The sequence below is a fragment of the Anopheles bellator genome, chromosome 2 (genome assembly GCF_943735745.2).
Source record: "Anopheles bellator chromosome 2, idAnoBellAS_SP24_06.2, whole genome shotgun sequence".
Lineage (NCBI taxonomy): Eukaryota > Metazoa > Arthropoda > Insecta > Diptera > Culicidae > Anopheles > Anopheles bellator.
This window is the reverse complement of record NC_071286.1, coordinates 81,654,574-81,680,113: the sequence shown is the minus strand read 5'-3', so window position 1 is coordinate 81,680,113 and position 25,540 is coordinate 81,654,574. Positions and strand designations below refer to the sequence as shown.

Here is a 25,540-nt window from a genome sequence, read left to right as displayed (position 1 = left end):
GCCCCAATCTTGGGCAGTTTCGTCTGGGAATCCGTCTCCCTCCCACACGGAAAAGTGGGCTAATATTTCCATACCGGTCCACCATAGGGAGGGACAGCATTCAACCTGCCACACCGATATCTCTTCGATGGGTAAGTTCCCGTTAATTGGAACCTTCACGTGGGGAAACGGGGCCCCTTAGCCCGGACGGATCGATCAAAAAATGCGCAGCGTGTCTCTTGCGCGGTTGGTTCGTGCGATAATTATAGATAGCGTTGTGGGTTTTAGAACTGACCCAACGCGAAGGAAGCTCCACTCAGCCGATCGATCAATTATGGATGGGTACGCCGTCGGTGACCGGTCGCTGCCCTTGACCGGTGACTTTTATCGATCGAACCGCATTCGGGGCCATTCATTACTGTCAGCGGGCTGACCGGCGAGCCTGTTCTTGGGATTATTTTTAGTTTCACTCCAGTTGTCACTGCAGACAACGGGACTATCGGGGAGTTTATCGGCGATGGTCGAAAACCACCCAACGGCAGCCAACGGTTATACGGACTGCGGACTCTCCATCTTACGGCTCATAAACCACCTCAGCGAGCCTCAATGAGCCTCATCGAGCTGAGAATAGAGAATGCTCTCCATAGTTATTTTGGGGGTTGGAGCTTTGAAACAGTTAAAACTACCCTCACAGACCGGGTACCGTTTAGTGGCCCCCCTCAGAAAAAAGGCTCCACCGCAAACCACAGAGAGCCCTCGGACAGAACGGGGGGTTCATGATGTGCTCCAATCACACAGCTGCCAAACGGTGCTATTTTAGGATCGCAAAACACGGGAAAACCTTCTGGAGCACTCCCTCCCGTGTGAGATTGGCCCGTTTTGGGTAGCGCTTCCCAAAACAATAAACCGAAAAACCCGTCAATGGGGTGGAATGTTTTGCCAAAAAGTGGTGGCCTCCTCACGCCAAGGCAGCTACGTAACAGCTCTCCGTGTCGGTCCATAATCGGACCTGTCGGGTTGGACTTCAAACGAAACGAGCGGCCCCAAAGCTGGCCATTAATTTGTTGATATGTGCTATTTTAGGTGTTAGACACCGCACGATAACCATCTGTGGGGTAGGCTCGAGCTGGAATCCAGTTAGCACTGGCCTATCGATTTGATCGATCGATCCGCGATTGAGGCGCTGATAGAAACCCTGATCGGTGTCGAGTCTGATCGAGATCGAGTGGTCCCTCCTAATCGATTGGGGCCTATTGTTGTGGCGACGGCGTACCAGCCGAAGGCCGTCGTTGGGAAATTAGGTTAAGTCACGATCATACTTGACACGGTGAAGCATGCGGATGAAGATCTCCAGTGAACGAGCCACGGCTACGTAGGTGATGGGCCCACTTCTCTGACGTCACTTCCATCACGAATGTAAATCCTCTTGCGTCACCAGCAAAAGTGGAACTTAGATTTCGATTTTATGGTCGTTCTTGGGCTTCGATTATGATATATGGGTCCCGTTGCCAGCATGGAACCACCACGCACTGTCATAAACTGTGTAGAATGTGTGGTAGTCTCGATCTTTATGATGATCCCTCATCTCGATCAAACTCCCCCAGATTGTGGGCGCCAAGGCGCGGCAGGTCATAAATGGATGATTTACACCGAAACAACTTCATTACGCCCCGTGAGCTTGATCACCTTCCTTAGCTCCCGCGTTACATTCCTAGGACTCCTTGTTTGGGAGCGGTAATCGCTCACATTAGCATCCTCGCTTTTCGGACGCTTTCTCGAGTCCCCGCCGAGGGCCACCACCACTAATGAGATGCAACCATTAATGCACTTGCAGAAAGGCACGCCATCGGAGCTGCAATCGGCAATCCGGCCAATCCGGGGTGGCCTTCACGTTCGCAAAACCATCGTCGTCCGTGATCGCATTCAGATCGGTGCTTTACTCCACTTTCGAACGCACCGACGTGAGTGAGCGGCCACGGTCAAGGCGCCACGGTTGCGTTGTTTTATTTGGCCACCGTCCGGCTGTTTGTTTGGCTTTTTTCGCTCCGTTTGTTTCCGTTTCGGGGCACTCACGAACCTCACGCACGGCGGAAAGTTGGCTACAAACTCAGTCAAGTTCACGGGACACCGGCATCATCGGCAGCGATGTGCGTAGGCAAATCGAATCCGAGGCATGGCCGGGTCCGCGAGTATGTTTTATGTTGCGCGGTGGTATGTGGCGGGTGCGATTAGAGCCACCACTACTACGGCACGATGGCCGGCACGTGGTTGCGTACACGTTGTTTGCTCAGTTTCCCCGCGACGACGGGCGTGCTTTTTTAGGTCAACAATAATAGGACCTCGGATCGCTCCGGCGGCTTCCGGCTTCGCCTTTGTGGCCGAGCGAAAGTGTAACCGATTTGCTGGCTAATTGACAAATTGTGTACGGAGCCTTGCGTGTGCCCAATTATGCATTTACTTTCGGTGCATTATACATTGAAATTGGAGCTTGAAAAACGGCCCCAAAATAGTTGGCCCTAGCGGATTGATCGGCGTATCGCTGGCGGATCCTCATCCTCATGCTGATGAAATCATCATCTTTATCAATCAAAACCGCCCGGGGGGATGGCCCACCCGAAAACCCGAAAAGGCCGCGCCTCGGGGCGCGTTTAAAAGAAAACAAATCTCTCCGGAAGGTGAGCTTCCGGAGGACCGCACCGTGGGCTCGCTAATTTTGGCGGGCCGAAGGTTGTATCATCGGCTTAAGTGGCTACCAAGTGGACGTTCACCGGGCATCAGCAACAGCTTCCGCTCTTTCACCCTTTCAGCGCGGCCACCACTCCGATCCCTCTGCTCCCTTACGACCTTACATCAGCAATTTGGTGCTCGTCGCTAATGACAAGTGAAATGAATTGGCCGGCCAGCCAGCCACGCCACGCGAACCGTGGAAAGTGATGCCACTGGACGGTGGAAGATGCAAAACCAATTAATCTTTACCGCACGGCGGCGCGACAGTACGGCACCCTGAACCGGCCGGGGCAAACGAAAGAGCTGAGTGACGAACGCAGACGACGAACCCGCTCTAATGGTCGTCACTTAGCCGATGCCGATTTGCTTCACACGGTCGAGGCGAACGCATCCGTTTTTTTTTCGTCGGTTTTGACCAGCACTGAGTGCCTGGACTCCGGAGTCGATTGAACAACCTGGCAAATTTACTGCCACTCGTCGGCGAACCTTCGCAAGGCCCGGTTCATGTCTTTTGTCTTCTTCCCCCGGTCCGGTTCTTTGGTAACAATTTATGCTTTTGGCGGCCCAAAACCGAAACGACAACGTACGTTGTCGTCTGCCACCGATGTTCCTACGCATTGTTTACTCCGAGGGACATTAAACCTCGCACAGGTACTTTTGTGTAGCCTAAGCTATCAGTCTAGCGGTACTTCTGAGTTCTGACAGAACCGGAGTCTGGGGGAGTGTAATTGAAATAGCCACCCGTCGAAAGCACCGTTTCCGCCCATCCGGCGACGGTCTCCATGATGGCCCTAGATAACCGAGTGGATTGCGTAATCCACGCGCACCGAAACAGGTCTACTCAATTTTGGCAATTAGGGACACCACTGTGAACTGTGTGCCAGGTCGGTAGTGGCCGCTTGTCAAAGTCGAAATTATGAGTCCCGAACGGTAATTGTGTGCCATTACCGGCGCCTCTCCCCCCGCGAGGAGGAGGATGTTGACCAGATGGGGCAGACAAAAAATGCTTTATTTTTATTGCTAACGGTTAGAGCGGATGGCCGGGCCTTGTTACCGTTGCGTTTATTTGATTTGAAGCAGTGTGGGTTCTTGCGGCACGGTCATTCGGAGAGGCGCCACAAGAATGTTGCTCTATGCTGGCGGTCATGTCGTCTCCTGTAATGAGGAACCATTTTTTTCGGGGATCGTTTGGGGTACATTTCCCGTTACCGGGCGATGTTGATAATGATGACGAAGGTACGTTAAGTAGTGTCGTTCCCGGGTAACATCTTCCTGCACCGCACTAATGTGCCGGCCACCGCATTGCGCGGTGAGAAAAGAGAATATTCCGTCCCCGGTGATGTCCATCATCATCAGCGGTAGCAGCAGCTTTCGAAAACCGAACGGGTAGAATGTGGTAGAAGCTCAGCGAACCTGCTGGACGCACTTTCCCATGTTTTCTGGAATGTTTGTGTTTGTTTGGTGGAGTTTTTGCCTTCAAAATCAGAGACCGGAGCGAGGGGCTCCAACCGAACACATTCCAACAAATGACTTAATTTGGTATGGCAAAAATATGTTACCCAACTCGCGATTTTTTTCCACCTTCTGTCCACCGATGGCACCGATCGAGGAAGCAACAAAATAATGTCAAACCCACGGTGAAAGGAACATGCCACACCGTCGTCCCGCCAGCATCGGCCACAGTGGGCTCGGCTTGCATTATGCTCGCCGTGTGGTATGAGTTCATTAGCGGACGCCGCCAAACGTTGAGACGCTGGCATTACGAAGCTCAAACGAGACCGCCGCGGACACGGTAGCCGACGACGCAATCCGGAATTCGTCAGTCGCGGTGCGTTGATTCGCTGTGTCAGAGTGACAAATTTCCAGCGGTGCCCGAGAGAGGAGCATTTCTATTTCCAACAGCCCCATAAACACCACCACATACGGCGTGCGAATCGAATTATGGCCGTGCGCAGCCCAGCGAAAGTGTCGTCCGTGTCCGTGGCGGATGAAAACCTGAACTGTGTGAAAGACGCAGCATAAAACATACACGGCCGGTCTCCGGTTTGCCGGGCGATTTTTTTTTCCTTTTGCCGGGTTATTTCCGACGCGTAGATCAAGTTTCACTTATGGCTATAATCGACTTATGTGGACATCTTCGAGGGCACCCTCGCAGTATCTGGTTTCGATTCTCAACGGACCGCGAAGGAAGGCGCCACCACGTCAAACTCGGGCGGCTGCGTTTATCGAGTTGGAAGTCGGTCTAGAAAAAAGAAACTGGCTTACCCCTTTTCAGCGTAGCGCACCGAGGCAAGGTACCGAGACCCAGTGACCTACCGGGCGGCTTGGGGCTGCGTCGGCCGAGGGCTCCACAATCTAGGGCGCGGTCGTGGCCACACCGGCTCTCTGGTAGCCTGCTTACAGAAATGCCTCGCGTAGGATGGCTTTAAACTTTGGCCTCCGAATCGGGACTTTCTCGATTCCGGGAGCCGGGGTCCCGGTGTCGCAACGCCAACGTACGCGGGTGCAAGCGTTGCATAAAACTTCTCTAAATCGTGTTCCGGCCATACCACGGGGGAGAGTTTTAAAATCAAAAACACCGGGCCGATGACGTTATGGCTGAAAACTTCCACACCCGCCGGCAGCCAGGTGATGTCAGAGGTTTGCCGCGCTTTGCTCGCTGAAGGCGGATGCGGTGATAATGTTTGGCAAACGCTTCTCTTCCAAAGCCATCGGTCGGCCGGACCATCGGCAAAATAAATATTCTAAATGGCCTCCAGCAGATTCGCACGAAGCATCGACCGGGCCATTAAAGCCATTCGAAGATAACCAATATTTGATGGCCGTTCTGTGCTTACCCGGGCACAAACACATGCACACTGACAGCAGCACTGACAGCATGAGCGAGGTGGAAGTGAAAACTGCGGTCGATGAGTGCTTGATCGAAGAATAAGATCCTTGACCGATGATTTGTTGGGGGAACCATCAAAGAGCCCTTTGGTAGGTTTTGAGTGTTGCCTTGTCAAAAAGTGTTAGAGTGTTAGTCTTACAAACAAGTTGCAATAATTTCAAAAGGTGTTCGTGATTAAATAAAACAAAAAGGTAATTCAAAGTGCCTGAAAATTGAACTCTTAGTGAGCTCACGAAACACTCCATAATTGCGTGGAGGTAATCTCACGACGACGTGTCGCGACAGTCAAACAGTGTTGCAAAAATCCCAATCCCAAGCGCACGGAATTATGATTCCATCATCCTCCTCCTCATCATCATCATCATCATCATCGTGCTGCCTTCCGCTCCGTTCGGATTCGCATAATTGCAGCGCTTGTTTAATCACACCTTTCACCGCGAGGCTCATTATCGGCTTGTTGTGCGTGCGTCGGGTTTTCACTTTTCGGCAACCGACCGTCGCCTGCTTCGTAGCCTCGCGATGCATTTCCCCCCTTACCGGGGCCAAATATTTGCGAAACGTTCGACGGAGCCTTCGCGGCGGAAAAATCCATAAATTACCGGACCGGACAATAATTTCATCAAGCCCGCGGCGCCGAAGGGCTGCCGTTCACAAAGTGCACGAGCGGCGCTGTTGCGGTCGTGGCTCGTCAGGAATGTGTACGGGAGCCTCACACGCGGCCATGCGTTTTATTTGCGCTTGCCTTCCTCGGATTTGCGTCCTGTTTTATGATGATTTCCTTCGGCACGACGTGCGATCATCATTCGAGGCTCCGGGGCTCGGAGCTCTCGCCCTTAGCGATATCTCATTAAGTGATCGGCACGACATCATCATCTTGGGGGATGCCGGCACCCGTCCGCGCGTGTGTTAGATGTAACCGACAGCAGCAGCAAAAAAGCAGGCCCTTCGGAGGACCCCCTGCGCCCTACGCAAACAGGCTTCGAAGACGGCCAAACACACATTCCACGCGGGATGGCCCGCTGCGTTGGCCGATGATGGTGATGAACACATTAGAAATAATTATGAAGTCATTCCACCTCGCAGTCGGGTGCGGCGCGCTACGATCGCGGACGTGCCGTGAATTCAACGTGCCAATGCCGTGAAGCTGATTTGCTGACGATCGAGACGATCCCTGGCAGAAGGTGCCCGGATGGTGGTTGAAAATCAAAACATTTCGCACAAAATGTCACCAGAGAAATTTCACCGGACGTCGGGGCTGAACTTTGCTCGAAACTTTCGAAAACCCGACCCGGTCCGGAGCAACTTTTTCAATGTTGTTGTCTGCGCAGCATTATTGTGGCATAATATTTACATAATATCGGCACCGTTGATTGATCGATCGCACCGGAAGCGACGGTTTAGTGTCAGAGCCCACACGCACGTCCGTTGCGTGTCACGGGTGGCGTGCCGGTAGAAAAGGGAACCGTTTAGTAACCGGGTCCTGACCACACCCCTACACCCTACACCGCGGGACGGTTGTGAGAGAAATTATGATTCGCTTTTGCACCGGTTCGGTTGGCGAATGAATTTGCGCGCCACTCATAAATTGAAAGGCGCGCGGCCGCTAACCTTTTGAAGACCACCGGCGAAGAGGGCAAACAACAACAACCCTGCCTTGGTGGGGCGGGGCCACTACGCGCACACTGGCCATTATTCTATTGCCTTCCGCGCCGTTGTTCTTCGTTCCGTTTTTGTTTTAGTTCCGCTTCTGCAATCCCCTTCCATGGGTCATCATGGAAATGATCTTTGCGCAAAAATGCCGCCAAACACACAGAACGATGGCCGCCGGGGAGCTTGACTCCGCAGTGGCCCCCCACCTATTTTGGTGCCCCCTTTTTGTCGTTCCGTTTGGACCAACATTAGCTAATGTTGATGAAGGCGCGGCATCGTTTAATGTAAAACGCGAGGTGCCATGCATTCCTTGCGTGTGATGGTGCTGCTGCGGCGACGGCGGCGCTTAGAAGCTTGAGAAGCAAATTTCTAACCCCGCACCGACCCCCTGGCTTGGCTGAGAAACATTGTTGGATCACCCCCCCTGTCCGTGGAAACAATAGGGACTTGGAGGGTGCATCTTTGCGGGTGCGATGGGAGTCGAATCGCAGGGCTTTGGTTTGCCGACTTCCGACCATCTGCGGTTCGATCGCTTCCGCCCTCTGCAGCCAACGGCCACACCCTGCTCGTGGAGTGAAATTGTTGAGCCAACTTCAACATTCAAATCATCCGGCATCGCCAAAGCTCTAATGGGTAGTCTCGCGTTCCGCACCCGGCACCCCACCGACGCCTCTGCCATTGTTTGCACTGAGCTGACGCGGAAGCGCCCAGTGCCCAGACCAGCCAGCCCCGCCATTTTTATGCCGCATCTTCACGCGATGTGAGTTCCACGAGAATATCGTAGGTTCGTCGCTTTGCCACGCGCGCAACTCTTTCGTACGATCGATGCCAATTGCCCATCGAAACCATTCTCTGCGCTCTCTCACTCTCCCAGGGATATTTTTCACTTTTAATGGCCCGAGCACGTCCAATGTGGCCGCTTGTTGCTTTGGGGGTAATAAAATGAATTAAAAATGGAGCGAACCCTACGTTGGGCGAAATGATGGTAATGAATTGGTGCATTGGCGGAACAGTTCGATTGTAACGGAGCGGGCCTGTGACGGTGGGGTTTGGTGAGAAAATTCGCAGCGGTAGCGTCACCGTATTTCGTTTGTGGCCCGTACCGAATTGAGCACCGACCGACCGACTGTTTTTTATAGGTCGTCCCGGAGGCCGCCCGCCAATGTTCGATCGATCGATGCCGGCGTTTGGCGTTATGGTTTTGTGAAAGTTGCGGCCCAGGGAACAACTGCGAGAGAGAAAGAACCGTCGGGAGAGATCGTCTATTGCGGTGATCGGAGCGAGATAATTCACTGTACGGTGGCCCCAATGTAGGTCACCCAACCGGGGGATTATTCTGGAAACGGCCTTTATTGCTGTCTCCAAAGCCCCCCTCAGGGCGGGCCATCGTTTGTGTGCTTAACTGTTGCACTTTATTGCTGGAGCCGGAGCCGGCGATAGCGGTGGTTCAAGTGTCCAAGATGACCGTTACGTCACGGTGGTTCCTGTGGTGGCGCTGGGTACCAAATTCCAGATCGGTCAGGCTAATCGGCCACAAACGGGCTTTCCCGCTGCTGCGGCCCGATTCCCATCGTTAATCACTCGATCGGGGCCCGTGGCCCGCCTGGTTACGGTCGGCGGACCGGCCGGGACCACCGTTGGCGAGACAGATGAAGAACATGGCCTCCGACCCTGCCTTCTCGAGGCTCTTACGCAACGAAGCGAACGAAAGCGAAACCATCAGACGAGGAGTGATTTGATTACGCCCGGCCCGTGCCCGGCCTGACCAGGTTAGGAAATGTGCAGCACACCGAGAGCGCTGGTTGAACTGGTTCTGGCCGCCCGCTTTATATAGACAGACCGACAGCGAGCGGTTTCGCGGGCACCCCGCCAAAGTCCGCGGTGACTGTGGCCATAACTACCGCACGAAACGTTTGCCTTTTGCGACGAGAGTACGCAAAGTACGCCCGGCTCGGTGTCGGTGCGTAAACGGCGTGTCTGATGGCGCATAATGGCGGGTTCGTCGTCTTGTAGCTCTTATCTCCGTTGCATCAGACTCATCTTTCGTTTGGCCATACTTTTGCGTGCCAGACCGTTTTGCTGTCAACAGTGTACTAATTTTGTGTGTTGCTCTTGCTCTCGCCGGTTTAGGACTCTTCGGGTGCTGTAATCGTGAAACATTGCATCATAGGGCGGCGTGTCCGGTGAAGGCGAACTAGCGAAGTAGCAGCAGCGCGCACCTCTATGGACTCGTCGGTTTTGAGGACACTTGAGTAGTATGCATGTAAGTACTCGATTACGAAATCCCAACACGGTCGGACTCTTGCCCCAAGTAGCCATCACGCTTCGGCAGAAGTCAAAACAAATTGAACGCTTCCGATAATTGGTTGTGATGACTCTTGCGATGGTTCGGCTCGTTTTACCAACGGGGAAAACGCATCAACATCTGATGACATCACATCCGCATCGTGTGGTTCGTAGGAACTGAAAGTTAGATTGCATCAAAAAGGTCCTAAAAAAGGTCAACACGTCCATCCTGAAGTGCGTTGCGTTGCACAGTGGTTGGCCCGACATCGAGCGTCTGGACTGCTGGAGGGTGTCTCGTAATTAAAATGTTTATTGACAGTGATAGCGGTAATGGAACAGTGCGGTCCGGGGGTACGCCTACGGGCGTCCGATGGTGTCTGGCGGCGATCAGGTAACTCAGTGGCGGCACCAAGGTGATCCTGGTATCCTTTTTTTACGGCACTTTATTTCATTCGACCCGGTGGTCTCGGGCGTCCGGAGCAGATAACCAGACACCGGCTCGTGCTCTGGGATAAGTAGTTGAGGCGTGTCTGGTGTCTGGGTCTTGCTAGATTGCTACGAAAATGTAATCCATTAGCCAGCCAGCTATCTCGTCGGACGTGCGGTGCGCTATCGATGTGCTCTGGACCTCTGCCGTTGTTTCCGCCGGAATTTGAAGAATTCCCCGTCATATCGCACTACGCACTTCGTAGGAATTTCTCCACCAATTCGGTGGTGGCGGATTAGATTTCGCTACGTTCAAAGCCCAAAGTGACATTCCAGAAATGGTGCCCAACACCTGAACCCGGTCCCTTGCTAACGCGCAGCGGAACTTAATATTCATGCGAACAAACAACAAGCTTCGGGTACAACTTCAACCCGGCCCAATGTTTAACATACATTCCCCGATCATGCTCTCTAAGCAAAGCGGGGCCGTAAACACAGCGTAAAGCTTGTCCAGCTTGTCCAAACCCTTTGTCCCTTTGGGGGCTGGGACACCAACGACCGCCCAAAACGATCGCTGTAGGAATTCCAACGTCCAATGTGACCGCCGCCGGGCACTACGGCGTTGTGGAATTTCGTTGCACTTTCGTCCCAAGCCGACCGTAGCACCGACCCCCGAAGGCGTTTCATATCGAGCCGCCAACATCGATCAGGTGTCCCGGGGCGGGCGCGCACGGACTGCCAGACTGCCTTGTGAAGGTTGGATTGGGTTGCACCGCGGCCATAACTAGTGCTGTTCGGAATTCTGCTGAGCTGTGATTTAATAGCGCTGAGTCGCACGCAAGAATGTTCTGAAAGCGTGTCCCCCCTAAGTCTCTCTCTCTCTCTCTTTTGGTGTCTCTGGCTGTCTGTCTTGGGGTCCAGTGGTGTCATAAAAATAGGAATTAATTACACATCGCCACAAACGCAGAAAGCAAAACAATAACAAGCGGTGGCTAATCGGGTGCATGCCATTTTTTCCCCCTTTATTAAGAATCATATTATGCTGCATACTGAACCCACCGATGATGGTGTTGGTAACGCGTGGCGTTGGTTTATTTTTATGTAAGTCTCTCGACGTTCGGGGATTCATAACCCAGCGGCCGTTTACGCCAAGTGTCGAATTAATTCGAAAAACGCTTCAATACACCATTGTACGGTGGGTCGCCAGAAAAAAGACGTCTTCCATCCGTGCCGAGGCCCCTCGGGCCGGGAACACAAACACATTCCAATTAGCCTGAAACCTGAGTTTTATTGTTTTCTTGTTCCTTCTTTCCGCGGCCCGACGACGACGATTTCGTTGCGCATGTCATAAAAAGTCCCCAAAAATTACGTCCCAAAAACAGTAAACGGAGCGAAAAACAGTGGAACGCGCAAACGCGCCTCATAAAATACAAAACGATGTCACATGCTTTGGTGAGACCCGCAAACATGTCTCCCAGGCTCGGAGCGCAGTTTTCCCGAGACCTCCACCCGTTGGCGTCTGCGTCCGGCGCTCTGTAGTTTCCCACCGGTCCGGCAAGTCGGCCACTGCAAAACTGCAAACCCCCCCTTCCAGAATGTAACGAAATGGTCACAAAACGTTGATTAAAACCCGGAGCCTCCGCCGCCGTGATGGTCATACGCAGTCCCATCAATCATTGCAGTCGACGATGACGACAACTCGCATACATGACCCGTGGGCTGCCTCGCAGACTAACGAACCAATTTCCCAAAATAAAGATCATGCTGAGACGCAAAGGTCACGGAGACGCACCACGTGAACCCACATTTGGCAACACGCGCTTACCACGACGATGATGATGATGATGGTCTCGCAATTCAGCGGTGCTTTATGAGGTGCACCTTCCTTATCTGGGTTTAGTGCATCGATTTTGCGGGAATCTGGGTTACGGCGCTTATACGGGCTTTCGACGGGATAGTGGCTACTGTAGCCGAAAAATACCGGGAACCAGTTGTTCCAATTCCCATTACAAATTGCGGAGAGACAAATCTTAGTTCAACTTCCTCGTGATCATTTCGATACAACTTCGATCAAGATCATTCCGCATCAACACCGTATTCGCTTGACTTAGCCCCTTAGCCCTATATTTCTTCCTTCCGTGGACCCCTTTTACAGTCAACAGATGAGATAGGAGTCGAAACGAAGAATATGGTGAAGGCTATTCCTAAATTAGTTGTAAGCGAATTCTGGCAGTTTTTTACCACAGTATTGTATTCGGTCGGCTTCCCTCTTTCGTGTGACAATGTGACAACATGTCCGCCGACCCTTGGATTGAGTTGTTATGTCGCAAGCGCTGCATTTTAGGGTTGCGAAAGACCCAAACCCAAGTGCGCAAAAGGGTCATGTTTGGCTTACGACGTAACCGGAATCAGGGCTTCACTAAACCCTGATGCGCAACAGGTGACACTCGAGAGTCCTTGGGAAGGAAGTGAATGATTGCATAAAAAATCGACAATCTTGGCCGTTTTTTATCCTCGCTCTAAGATTGATGGGAGCGAGTTCGATTTGCTTCTCCATTTTTTTTTGTAATAAAATTTTCCTCCCATATTAAGTTCCGCACCGTAAGCGGCTCTATTTCCATCCGTTTTTTCTCTGTTTGGCTTTGGCTCGTAAGAGGCTTCCTTTGCTGCTGCAGTAGCAGCGTTAAAAATGGGCCACACATTGCGCGACGGGACCGGATGGATGAATCGATCGGCGAGTGGCCGGCGGGCCGCCGCCCACCGGAGGGCCACCTTTGTGGGCCATTTTCACGACCCATTTCCCAACCAGTGTGCCCGAGGCAGGCCGGCTGCAGATAATTAACGAAAGAAAACAATCCCGCAGCCACTCGGCCGATCGATCGGCCCTGGCCGGGACCGGCGGCGTTCCAGTTTTTCCTCGCCGACGCCGCCCGGTGGGGTGAAAAAGAACGACAGGGAAGGAGCAGGGTGGAAAACAAATCATCATTCGGCGCATCGCCATAACGCACGCGAAACGGAAGAGTTCGCTCGCTTCGTTCCGCGTTCAACAGAAAAATGAACGGAACCGAGCGCAGCATGAAAACGATGCTTCCGTCGGTGGGGTGGGCGCATACGGTAGCACCTAATGGGCCGCAGCCACCCCGTCCTCCCCCGGGGCGGGGAGATCAAATGGAACCGACCGTGCAAAATTGGATCCCCGGCCCGGGCTGGTAATCGGATCTTCGTTTCGTCCCGGACGGCGGGTTGGGTTACGTTTCCCATCGAGAGCGAACGGATCGGCTCATTACACGGAGCCACCTGTCCGGCTCGCCCCGAGGTGCCAGATTTCGCTCATGATGCAAATCAGCGCAAGAAAAAGGGTTTGCTTTGCGCTGTGATCGGCCAACAGTGTAACGTGGCCAGCCCAACGGCGACAAGTAATTGGTTGGTAATTTCCTGCGATTCTCTAGGTGGCCGGGAAGATCCCAATCTTACGAAAGGTGCATTGGTGGAAGCCACGGTTTCGTTTGCCCCCGAAATGCTTCCAACCGGGCCCCGATGCGGTGCCCCAAAAGCGGCGGCATTCCTGACCCCCGATCCGAGACCCCTGACGCGGTTATGATTGATGTTTTCACGGGGCCTTCCAATGCCCGGTGTATCTTCTTCTGGTGGTAGCCACGGACATTCCAGCAGCGGCCCCCGAGTGCAGTAATTACGCGCCGTCGGAGCCGTGAGTATGTGGTGGAGATAGATTGTTGGTCCGTGGAGTGCTGATGCCACCTGAAAGGTCATCGGCAATTACACATCGGGCTACATTACCGCGTAGCGCCTTGAGAAAATGAGTGGCCAACTCGTAAACGGCTCGCCCGTATGATGGCCGCGAACGAACCTGAAGACCGGGCGTTCTCGAACCGAAGACCCTTTTGGCCGCGCGATCGAATCTCACCAACCTCCATCTGGCATCTGGCCCTGCTTAGCGTACAAATCGCCGGCCACCGACTCGATAATCCCATAATTTACTATCGGCGCCGAGCATAGAACCGGGCTGGCCGTCGTAAACTGGCCGACTTTGTGTTGTTGGGTCAGTTCAAGGAGTGGACTTCGATTTCGAAACTCCGACTCGCTCGGCGCCATTTTTATCTCGGCGTCGGCGTATTAAAACGGTTTTACGACCGAAAACATTTGCGCATCGTCCTTGGGAACCGGCAGCGACCGGATTGCATTGGGTCATCGTAATGGCTCCCAACCTAGCGGCCTCATCCGAATGTGAAACGGCGTGCGTTTTGTTTCTAATCTATTGTTAATTATTTTTTAATGTAATTGCTGCACCCAGCGGTAACGGCAAACGGAGCCATAAATCAGCGCACCCGAAATGACAAGCCCCCCATTTCACATCCATTCCGGGCGCGGTCCATAATTTCATGCTCATCGTGCTGCAAAAATCTTTTCACAGCACCGTCGGTTGGAGAGTGTGGCAATTAATGTGTGCGTTAATTGCCGCCATTTTCACCTTCGCTGGCCAGCGTCGGTTGGGGTTGGCTGGCCACGTGTCACGGGTAGGCACTGGAGCACTTTTATTACTGACCCCGCGGATGGCGGATTTAAGATGAAAGCGCAGCCAGCCCCAGGCCAATGGAAGCGGCAATGGCGATAAAAGTGCACCAACACAACCACCGGATCGCCACCAGAAAATCGAAAGTTCGGTTGAAGCAACAACCCAAACGTCTCCTAAACCCACCGAACCCAGCGTACCGAACGGATTCGAACGCGCTGGTTGATGACCAATTTTCGAATTGTTGAAACACCACCACCATCATCATAATTCGCCGGTTCCCATCCTTCAAAACCGGCGGCCCGGCTATGTGAGAACCAATCGCGGGACGAAAAAAAAATGAGATGAGCGCTTCTTCATCGCGCGTCGGTGGCCGAGTTAAGGATCCACTTGACCGGCCGGTAGCCCGCAGCATAGCAGCATAGCAGCGTCCGCCGAGTGGGGTCTTAGGTCTTGGGTTTGCTTCTTCGCCCGCTCCACGTCGATCGCCGCCGAAGATTACAGACTTTGAAGACAGGTTACGAAAACAATTACGGCGCCGGCGCCTCTATGTTTGCGCGGGCTGAGGAATGTTTTGGGCCCCGCTCTTTCGGGTCCAATCATCTTTTCTTCATCGATGAACCGTTGGGCCGCTCTAAGAGAGAGAGGAGAAGTTGGTTCCCATCAGCGATGCTTGATCGTGCCTAATTCGCAACACGTCGCCGGCCAGGGTTCGGATCGTGGTTCGGACTGGAGCGAGCATCGCATTTTCGCATCCCAACATCATCCTGTCGATTGCACAATCTTGCGGAAATTGATTAAATAAAGCAATCGGCGGAAGCAAAATGTGTCGCCCAACGACCGAGTTCGGGGCCATCACTCGCGTTCCCAGGCCCCATGCAAATGACAGCACGAAATTGGTCGACCGAGTTAATGGGGAGGGTGATCAACTTAAACAGCATAAATTTATTTCCCACCTGACCGCGGGGACCAGGCATACCGGGAGCGCCACCGGAGCTCGAGGCAGCATATTTACGTTGCTTCATTGCCGATTACCGACCGTCTGGTGTTTAATGCTCATTTTCCAATTATCACTCCCGTCCGTTCCGACGTAATTTGAACTTCTTTTGCCTTGTGTTTTGTTTTTTTCGGGGACCTTCAAGGAACCCTTCCCAGAGGGGTGGCCATACTTTGCTACAATTTATTGTTCGATTGCTCCCGATGGTCGCCCCATCTGCGATAACAGGCAGATGCCCGAACGTCCCAAAAACCGAAACGGTGTGCGCTTAATCACCACTACTTAAGACCCCAAAAAAAACCCGCTTCTAGCTCGAGACTTAGTGGAGCAGAACCAGGTTGCGTTGTCTTAAACCGATTCGAATCCAATTAATTCCCTTCCCGACATTAACCCCCGTTAAGTGGGTCCCATTTGGCTACCGTTCCCGGCGGTTCTTATCCAGGACGGGACTGGACGCGACCTCGCCGATCGTAAAATGGCGATTTTCATTGCACACTTTTAATGGGCCGCAACATTCGCAAACTCGGAGCAAATCTTGATTAAGTCACCCACTGCGCGCCACGGGCCATTGCCATCTGGGTGCAGGACCACATGGTGCTGAAGGCTGTCCGGAACGTTGATTTCCCAAAATTTAGCCCCCAACGGAGCCTAACCAGGTGGTGGTGGCGTTGCACAACAGCACTGGGCTCGGTCTAATCCACGAGAACAGTCGGCTACGACTCCTACGACACCCCGAACCGGTTACCGAGAGCTACAGGAGGCCGTTCCCTTTCGAACATTCTCCCTCGGGTCCCGGCCCCAGATCACCGCTTCCTTTTCCGTCCGCCCTTTCAAGTCGAAACCGGAAAAGCGGTCCGCCAGTGCCGCCAAAAAGTGATAGTGAAAGTCCCGGGGTTATCGGGTAGCCGATGGGTAGAAGTCCTCAAAAGGGGCCGCCGTCTGTCAGCTGAAACGTATACGAGGCTGGTCGAGCCGAGCCGTCAAGTTGTCCGTTTTAGAGCCTACACCGTAGAAAAGGTTTCAAATTGTTGCCACACCGGCCATTGTCCTATCCATCATTACGGTGAGGTTACGCTGCGCGGAACTGCCCCTAGGGCGGGCAGAGGGCCACTGGAATGCCCGAGTTCAGCCGGCTAACGGTGGGCTAACGTCTTTTGTGGAAAATGAGAAGGATTGCGCAATGCGGTCCTAATGTTCCTCAAAGGGTTGAATGGTTGAAGATCGATGAAGATCGATGCGTTGGCCAAAATTTAGACACTAAACTTCAGTTGGCTACCTCATAAATCGCGTGCCACATCCTCTTGCTGTTACTTTCCACTGTCCAGTTTCACTTCAACGGCACGCCATTCGGTGGTGTTCCAGTGGAATGTGCCCAATGCTATAGTAGTGTCCCGAAAGGAGACTCGGAGGTTGTGACACGCCACGACAGATAGTGCGTGAGACGGTCAGAAACGAGAAAGTGCGACGACGGCGTGAAAAACTGACCAGCTTGTCACCAATCGTTAACGTTTTCGGTGATTCGATGAACGGGTTTCCGGGCCACAGCATTCGGCATTCGTATGATGACCGGCGATTGACGAATGACTTCCCTTTCTTACCGAACAAAGTCCGGCATAGGAGCGGGCAACGTTAGGGCGCTAAGCGGCTGCTGTTCGATCACAATTCCACACTAATTTATCTTTTTTGGGCATTTTTTGTGGATCGAATGTGTTTGAAAATATGTCCACATCCATTGCCAATTGTACGGGAAACATTAAACAACGAATAAATCAAATTAAGTGTAAAATTTCCGATCCAATAAAATGCTGAACGGACGCCAATTTATCGCATCACTGTATCTGAGATCCGATCAGTAGCCATGTCTATTGTCTTATTGGAGAGGTCTAATAGAGTTTTGGTGATTCCACATTAAACTGGAAATTAATGTGTAAATTACGTAAAAACACGATAACAATGCCCACCGTCTCAGTTTTGGTTGATTTGTTTTTATTCAGATTATTAAATTACGTAATAGATTTAGAAACCCATTTCGGGCATTTATGGGGCTCTTGCGAGCCTTGTGTTAAGCTGTGCCACAGAACAACACCTTTTTTACATAATAACAACATAAAAAGGAATTCTTGGAAAGAGGTTCGATAATATTCATTGCGGGCGCATGAAACACTGTTGTGATCATTCGTCTAACAAGCTTAACCACAGCTTATCACAGCCTCCAAGGAAGATCTCCAGCATACGAGTGTGTCCACACGTGGGACGCTCCTAATGGAAGGCTTTCGCCCCTCTAAAAGCCTTCTAATCCGCAAAGCGGATTATAAGCCCACAACAAACAGTTATCGATTAGCGCTCGTTGCGTCGCGCATCGCGATGTACGCCGTGAATGCAGCTCAGGGACCTCTTCATTTTATTGCCTCACTCTAGAGTACGCGAAGAATCGCCTCTGCCTCTCTCACTCTCAGCCTTCGGCGTGATTGGCAGTGAAACAGTAATGCCAGTAATCCGACCCATTTCCGGTTCGGCCAGCGAAAACATCGAAAAGCGATTTTCGGCCGTTGGTTCGCGCTCGGGCGTCGTATAAATGTTAATGGAGCCCGAAACAGGAACCATCATGATATGCCGGGGTCGCGGCCCGGCCAAAACTTGTTCTGACTCTCGCTGAGTCACACGAGGTCCGCACGTCCGATGACAGGCTTTTCGGTCGGTCGATCATCTCTGGGCCGGATCGTCTCCTGGAAGAAGGCTCCGCAGCCGGCCTGTGGCACAGCCTTCCGTCGTCCTTCCGTCGGCACAATCAGTGGCTCCGTGTGCCCATCATGCGATCATATTAATCCCGGGTGTCTGCGGGTGGGTTCGAAGGCACAGCTTCCACAGGTGTGCCTGTGTCGGTCACGTACTGTCACGACCGGATCCGTGGGGAGCCCGCGGAGGTTCTCGTTGCGGTGCGATTATTTATGAGCCACCATTGCGGGGCGGTTGATTAATAAACAACATTACTTTATGGATGCTGTTCAGCGTGACCTACCCCGGTCCCACAGCCTGCCCGGGACCTACGATCGGGGAGCTGGAGCTCTTCATTAAAATGCACCTCTCGAAAGGACGCTCCTCCGTGCACAAGTGCGTCGATGTGAGTCCGCTTTTATTTGGTGCCCTCCGCGCGAGTGTGGGCGAAAGGACATTCCGGCACTCCAAGCCGGCGAGAGAGTGTGCAATAAATCTTGCAATGCGCCCCCTGCACGATCCGTTCGGACTAATAAAGTGCCAACAACGGCAGGAGAGTGTCGAACTGAGATCGATCGTTGGCCAACAACCGGTGCCAAGGTCCCCCCTCAGTCGGTGCAGGATCGGTTTGCTTCCCGAGCAGGTTAATGGTTTAAGTGGCCACCTTCACTGCTGATGGGGTCTTCACGATATCTTGGTCCAGTTTATGACTCACGATGGCCGCGGCGATCGCGGGAAAACACTTTAACAAGAATTACTTCCTCGAAGATCACTATCAGAACCGCCGCCGGAGCATTAACAGCCCTGGCCCGGAGAGGTGCATCCACCAAATATCGGACCGATTGCCGGTCAAACAATAAATCACCGACGAGTTGTGAGCCCTCCCCCCAAGTGGTGACGTTGATGAGCCACGCTGTCTAATTGCTCGATCGGGCATCGGGAACCACAATAAAATCGTCCACTTCACGTTCCACCGTCCACCAGAAATAGAAGAAAATAAATTGACGTCACCGAAGAACGCACCAACAGCTACTACTTGCTACTTGCCCTCGATCTAGGCCACGTTTGGAGGAAATGTTTCGCTTTTCGAGCCAGCAAAACTCAGAACTCGGGCTTTTCTTGGGGCGCAACTTGGGTCGCCGGATTCTTTTTTCGCCCGGTACATTGCGTCCCGGTGGCAACCTTCACCGGAGCACGTTCCACCGACTGGGGAGCTGCGGTCAGTGGTGCAATGTCACTTGGGTGGAGAATTTGTTTTCGCTGCCCCGCGGCCACTAATGAGTAACCTGGCGAGCGATGAAACGATGGATCGAGTACCGGCAACATTAGCGCATAGGCTTAGTGCAACATCGCAGAGAAGGCATCAAATACGAGCTCCTGCAATGCTGCCGCGTAACGATCGCTTAAAGATGTACGTTTTATTGTCGCCATAAAGATGGATTCAATTAAAGGCCTCTACTACGACGCGGACGGCTCCTCGCTTGATTGCTTGGGGATTGGCGATTTTTATGCGCCACGCGCAATCTTGCAAAACATGAAACATTTTTGCGGGTTTCTTGCTTTTCTAACTGCTTTTCGGCTTCCTTTCGCATTACAGAGCGCCTGCGAGGGACGACAGCGGCCAGCGACAACGACGGACACCCCGGCACCGGCCTTGCGATAATTGGCCGGCGACAAAATGAGATGGTTCAAGCGATCGACCGAGTCCCCGAAACTGCTCAGCCTGTCCCCGCTGCGACATTCCGAGTCCGGGAATGTTTACGGTAATGAACCGACCGCTGGATACCGCCGCGACGATCGGCTCGTCCCCGGAACGCTCCGACGACGCAGTGCCGGTGATGATCTGTGTGAAGAAGCGGAAACTGCAGGAGTCCGGCCGATGAACGGTGCAGGAGTCGGCCACGGGTTCCTGGGCTCGAAGACGACCGGCCGGTTGGAGGGTTACCGCATCGGGGGGCTGCTGCAAGCATCGGCGGTCAACCTGTCCAGTTCTTCGCCCTCTTCGGGCTCGGGCAGCAGCAGCAGCAGTACGACCGGATCTTCCCCGACCAGCACGAGCAGCAGCACCTCGAGCAGCTCGAACACCACCTCCAGTAGCTCACCGTTCTCCTACACCAGTGACAGCAGTGGTGGCGGCGGTGGAAAATTCCTGCATTCGGGAACGGCCACCACACCCAGAAAGTCCCGCATCGGTAAGCCCTCCAGAACTGTTCCCTCCGTACGCACATGATGACCGCACTGCCCTTGAGCTACTGGCCCGAACCTCTGCCTGACAGGAACGGGAAGCAAGCGATTTGAGAGCCGCAGTGGAACATCCTGTCGACACGACGACGATCCCCAGGGACCCTTCTGGCGCTGTTTGTTGACAGCCTAATGAACCCCGGGTCGCACGCAACCTCCTTCGCCTTCTAAGCGATCCCCGTCCCCGTCGAGGTAGGAAATTGGCCTCAGAGTGCCGTGAGGCGGAAATCCCTCGCGATTGAGAGAGGATGAGCCCTAATCCGATGGTTCGGTTCGGTCCGCTCCAAATTGGTCTTATCCTGCTCCGGGCGTTGCGTTGCTCCGTGAAGTAGGCACGGGAACCTCGTGGGAAGATAGAGGAACTCCCGGCCACCAGGTGCTCCGACACCTGATCGCCACTAATGATCGGCACACCGCGGGAGACTCCACGCCTGGCGTGCGCCCTGCGTCTTTCGTGCAATTTACGACCAACTTAATCGCCAACCTCGGGCCTCGCCGGGACACCCCCCGAGTGGACTCCCTGCTTGTACGCCTAATTGACGCAGGTTGCTAGCTTATGCAAATGTTGCCGGGGGTGTCCGCTTCACCCACGATCGCATAAAAAACCCATAAACCATCGAAATTTATGATAAATTGACACGCACCGCGTGGCCAAAAATCGATTAGCGAAAGTGTTGTGAATTAGAATATTCGCCCGAAATCGGAAACCGACCAATCGGTGGGCATTGGAGGAATTGGCTTTGATGATCCCATTTCCCGGATGATATTTGATTGTGCGATATCGGTTTCCGGGAACTTTACGGACTATCAAGTCTTTAAATCAAGCAGTACCAAGGCACGGCACGTCTTACTCCACTTTTAGCGTCGTTTCCGAGGGAAAGTGGAACACGGAACCGAGTGGCCCAAAAGACGAACGCGTCACGATCGCCAGACGGGTGTTGAAAATCATAAATCACACGACGATGTGAATGCACCTCGTCGGTACAACTTGGTCAACATCTTGGCCGGTCATTGTCATGCTACTCGGTGCTGGACACCGCGGACCACGTAGCGGACATATTTTACCCCACCCAACGAGACACCGAGACTTGGGAGGCTCCTGCCCGGTGGCCGGTTGACAAAACAAGCGAATCAGGAACGAGCGCGGCCTATTTTATTGGGTGTTTGCTGCTGGGTGTTGTTGCAAACATGTTTTCGGTTACCGTTGGAGCGGTTCGAACACCTACCGGAACGCCACGGAAACTGGAGCTGTTCTACTTTCGTAGCCAGCCCTGGCTAGGCCCTACCCGGTTGGGCGAATGCTCGGTTGATAAATTGATAAGAAAGTTTCTCTTTGGGTTTTGGGTTTGGGTATTTAAACCCCCAATTACTGCTAGGCTCCCGAAGAAGGTGACGGGATAGGTGCCGGCAGACTGATTGAATAATTCATGGCCGAGATAGGTTGAGTGCGTCTGCGAAGGACGTTGGACTAAGCCGCTTAGCATTCGATTAAACGACGGAAGCGCTTTAGCGTAGATCACCAGCCGTGAGTCTGAAATCGGAATCGCTCTGTGATAGCGAATAGCGTTTCTCGTTGATTTATCATCATGATGTAACGATTTCCGACCGACGATTTGATCCGTTTTTAATGTGATCACCCTTCGTGTGCGACGCCCGGGTGTCGATGGCGTTTCGAAACCCTTCGAAATGAGGGGAAAGTAATGCCTATTTCACCGCTTAAAATGTCCAACCCAACCGTTTCCATTTAATCGGCTCGGTTCACGATCTGGCATCAGGTGGTTGCCAAACAAAGCTCTCGGGGAAACCTCTTGAGCTTGAGTTGGCACGAAAGTGCACCAAGCGGTCGTTAGTTAGTGTGGCCATTATTAATTCAATTTAACCCACGTGGCGCACGTGTTGCACAACCTGACCCATTCCGACCCCACGTCCGACCGACCATTAACCTACTGAACCATTCGCTCGCTTTTCTCGCTCTCCAAAGGTCTGATTTTCCCGACCCCGACGATTGAGCCGAAAGACGCTAGAGACCTATTTCTAATTCTCCAGCTCCAGCCAAGTGATAAGCCGAGGATCCGTTGATCGCAATTTCGCCACAACGCTAAGTCGTGCGATCTCAATCCGCTGACCCTTAAAACCGATCGCACACCGATTGGAATGGAAACCTGTGCGGGGCCAGTGAATTGCGGCCCATCTGGCGTGGAAAATAAGAGCAACCTCCGGTAATGCCAGAGTTGTAGCTAATGCTTGCGCCCGGCTAGTAATTGAAACAGGCACGTACCGCGAGCCCGTAACCTCAACCTTTCTTCCGGTGCAGCGGTCCGGCGGTGCGGTACTTCCAGCGGACGAGCCCCTTGGCCGCGACCGGCGGTGTGGTAGAAGCCTTGTTTTTATCCGTTACTCACAAGGTAAAAGCATCAAAAAGGTGGCCGCCCGCCCGCTTTTACCACACGGGCAACTCAACTTTCCGTTCGGATCGGGGTTCGGATGTTCCTGCTAGAAGCATTCCCGCCCAGCTTCAGCCTCACGGTGATTGTTGTTTGTTCTCGTTCGGGAAAGGGAAGCAGCGATAGCGCAAAAACCATTCCACCATTGGGAGCAAAATTAGGTCAGCCAGTTGCACCGATTAGCGGGCACACTCGGGGATAATGAGCGGCGATCCGATGGTGCCTCAGCCGGGGTTGTGAGAGAGGAAACAATCTAATGCACTTTTGTGCGCATTTCGTTTCGGAAGTCCACCAAGAGCCAGCGGACGACCGTCCAGCGTCCAGGAGCGTTACGGCCGATCAAACGCTGGCTAGCTGGAAGATCCGAACCACCGTATAGTCCGTAACACGATAAACGCTTTAATTAGAAATACTTGTGCCGACCATTGTGGCCCGGCCCTTTCCCGTTGGCTCGTGGCTAGAATCTCCCGGTTCGCTTCATGATTCGCGAGGCCAGCTCGAATCGCTAATAGTGGCCAAGGCAGCACCGGAGTGTGGCGAATGCGTCTGAATGGTCCGTGCCGGTCGCTGGCAGACCTACATAGACCCTTTGAAGGCTGATCGCAGAGCCACCTGGAAAGAAGTACTAGGTCAAAGTTCTGTTGAGATGCGAGTAAACCCCTAGAGTGAGCGTAGCTAAACTATTCACACCGGGCGATGGCGCAGAGCTTGAGTAACACTCGCCTGAAGCTTTCTTCAAGATGACGAAATCGTTCCCTAAACCTGTGACTTTTGAACTGCTGCAGCGAATATACATTGCTCACAGCTCGTATTCATACCGTCCTCCAGTTAAAAACCGGCTAAAAACCAGTGTTCAATAAGTCTGGTGAGTTAGTCTCAAAACTGCAGTACAAGCATGAGGTCGACATTTGAGGGAAAGAGAAAAGAAGTTAGAATGAAATAAAAGATATTCCAAACAACCGAAAGATATCTAAATATACCGAAGATATCCCATGGCGACCGTAACAGGACGAACCGTGCAAGATATCTCGCTGCGCAACTCATCTGCTTCTTGCGATGTTGATCGCGATGTTGATACACACCATTGGTCAATTTTTAAGCGGTCCAGAAAGGCTGTCAAAAAAACCAGCGCTGATCATAATTCGAATTCGGTGTTACGGATACTCGACGCTACACCGAATAGCCATCATTCAAACGATTAGCGGCGAGCGGCGAATTGTTGCACGTTTCAGGCACCGAGTGAGCTTCAGCTTCACCTTGACACTTCAGCAGCATGCATGGGGTGCATGCCAAATGAGTAACGCATCGTTTCGCGATGATCCACGCGGCACCCTAAAGCGATACAATTAGCAGTTCATTGACGCCCTGAATCGATCGGATGCCCTTGAGAGGTGGAACCCAAAACCGTACGGGTTGTTCGTTGTTGTACCGTTGTCGGGTGTGCCAATCAGGCGCAGGCCATTCAAACGGAAGGCCTCCCCGGACTACATCGCGGAACCGGGAGATACTATGCGCAACATAACGATGGCGCCAGCCGCGCGTGCCCCGATACAGCGAATCAACATGCTGAAGCCGTTTCCACTGTCATCACGGTCGTCCTATAAATATTCCGACTATGGCGAGTCGGTCGGTTGGCTATGTGCTGCGGACGATTCTTTCCAATTCCGCATGGGAATAATAATAAAAAGACCCATTTCCTGTCGTAATTCGTTTGCGTTTCCCGTGTGACAGATGCTAATAACTCACGTGCCCATCGCCAGGCCGCCCGTCCGCCCGCCCGCCCCGTGCCCGGCTTCTGGGTGCGTTCCCAAGAAATTCCTTCGTCGTCAGCGAGAACGGTTATGTTCTTTCTTTTATTGATCATCCTGGTGGGACGCCACATACTGATTGCCTCTGTCGTCCACCGTGTTGTTCTGTCTGGAGTCTTGATTCTCCGGTCGAATGTTTTGATTGGTTTTAGCGCCGCGTTCTAGGACAAAATGGCTTCCCGACGGTGACGCACGGGCACCTGACTCCTGCGGGCTGCGGCCAAGACCGGTTGTAATTATAGCGACAGCAGATATCCGCTTAATATCAATTACAAATCTCGACCCCGGCTTGGTCCATCGGGTTTCCACGGGCCCTCGGGAGACTCACCGATGAAGGATGCCACTATGCTATCCTCTGGTCTAGGGCAGATGCGGCCGCAACAGAATCTGGTGATAATTTTTTTCCTAATTGGAGCAATTTAGCCTCCACGATGACGACGATCAAGCGAGGATCCTCGAGGCAGAGTACCACCTGGTATGGCATGGATCGGCTGTGCTGGACACAATAAATACAATCTAATGGGGCCATCAGACCGCTATACTTTTAGTGCCACTATTATGCAGTAGCTCGAACTGGCCACCCGATCCACGCGATCTTTCCCGGAACGGGCACTCGATCGGAGTCGGCTAACCCAAGAGCTGATCTATTAACTTTTATTTTGTTGCCTTTACGCAGAACCGTTCTTGTTAATTGATTTAATGAGACCACTGCTGCAGGAACATTACCTCTGCAGTAACTAATAGCAGCGATGGCGGCGATGGAATGCCTTTTTCTGCTACGTTTTAAAATAAGTTTTGTCAAAACGTTTGTTGTAGTCGACTGAGGATCTCTCGGCAGATAAAGTT

The 25,540-nt window shown here is 52.8% G+C and overlaps 1 protein-coding gene across 1 annotated transcript in view; it reads left to right on the top strand.

The window, feature by feature from the left end:
• The window catches only part of LOC131208182 (uncharacterized), a 54,111-nt gene that overhangs the window by 19,960 nt on the left and 8,611 nt on the right, over positions 1–25,540 (top strand). The window contains exons 2-4 of the mRNA XM_058200834.1: positions 9,377–9,509; positions 19,799–20,095; positions 20,141–20,393. Coding sequence (XP_058056817.1) covers positions 19,880–20,095; positions 20,141–20,393 — 469 coding nt within the window. The 5' untranslated portion in view covers positions 9,377–9,509; positions 19,799–19,879. The remainder of the gene's footprint in view (positions 1–9,376; positions 9,510–19,798; positions 20,096–20,140; positions 20,394–25,540) is intronic.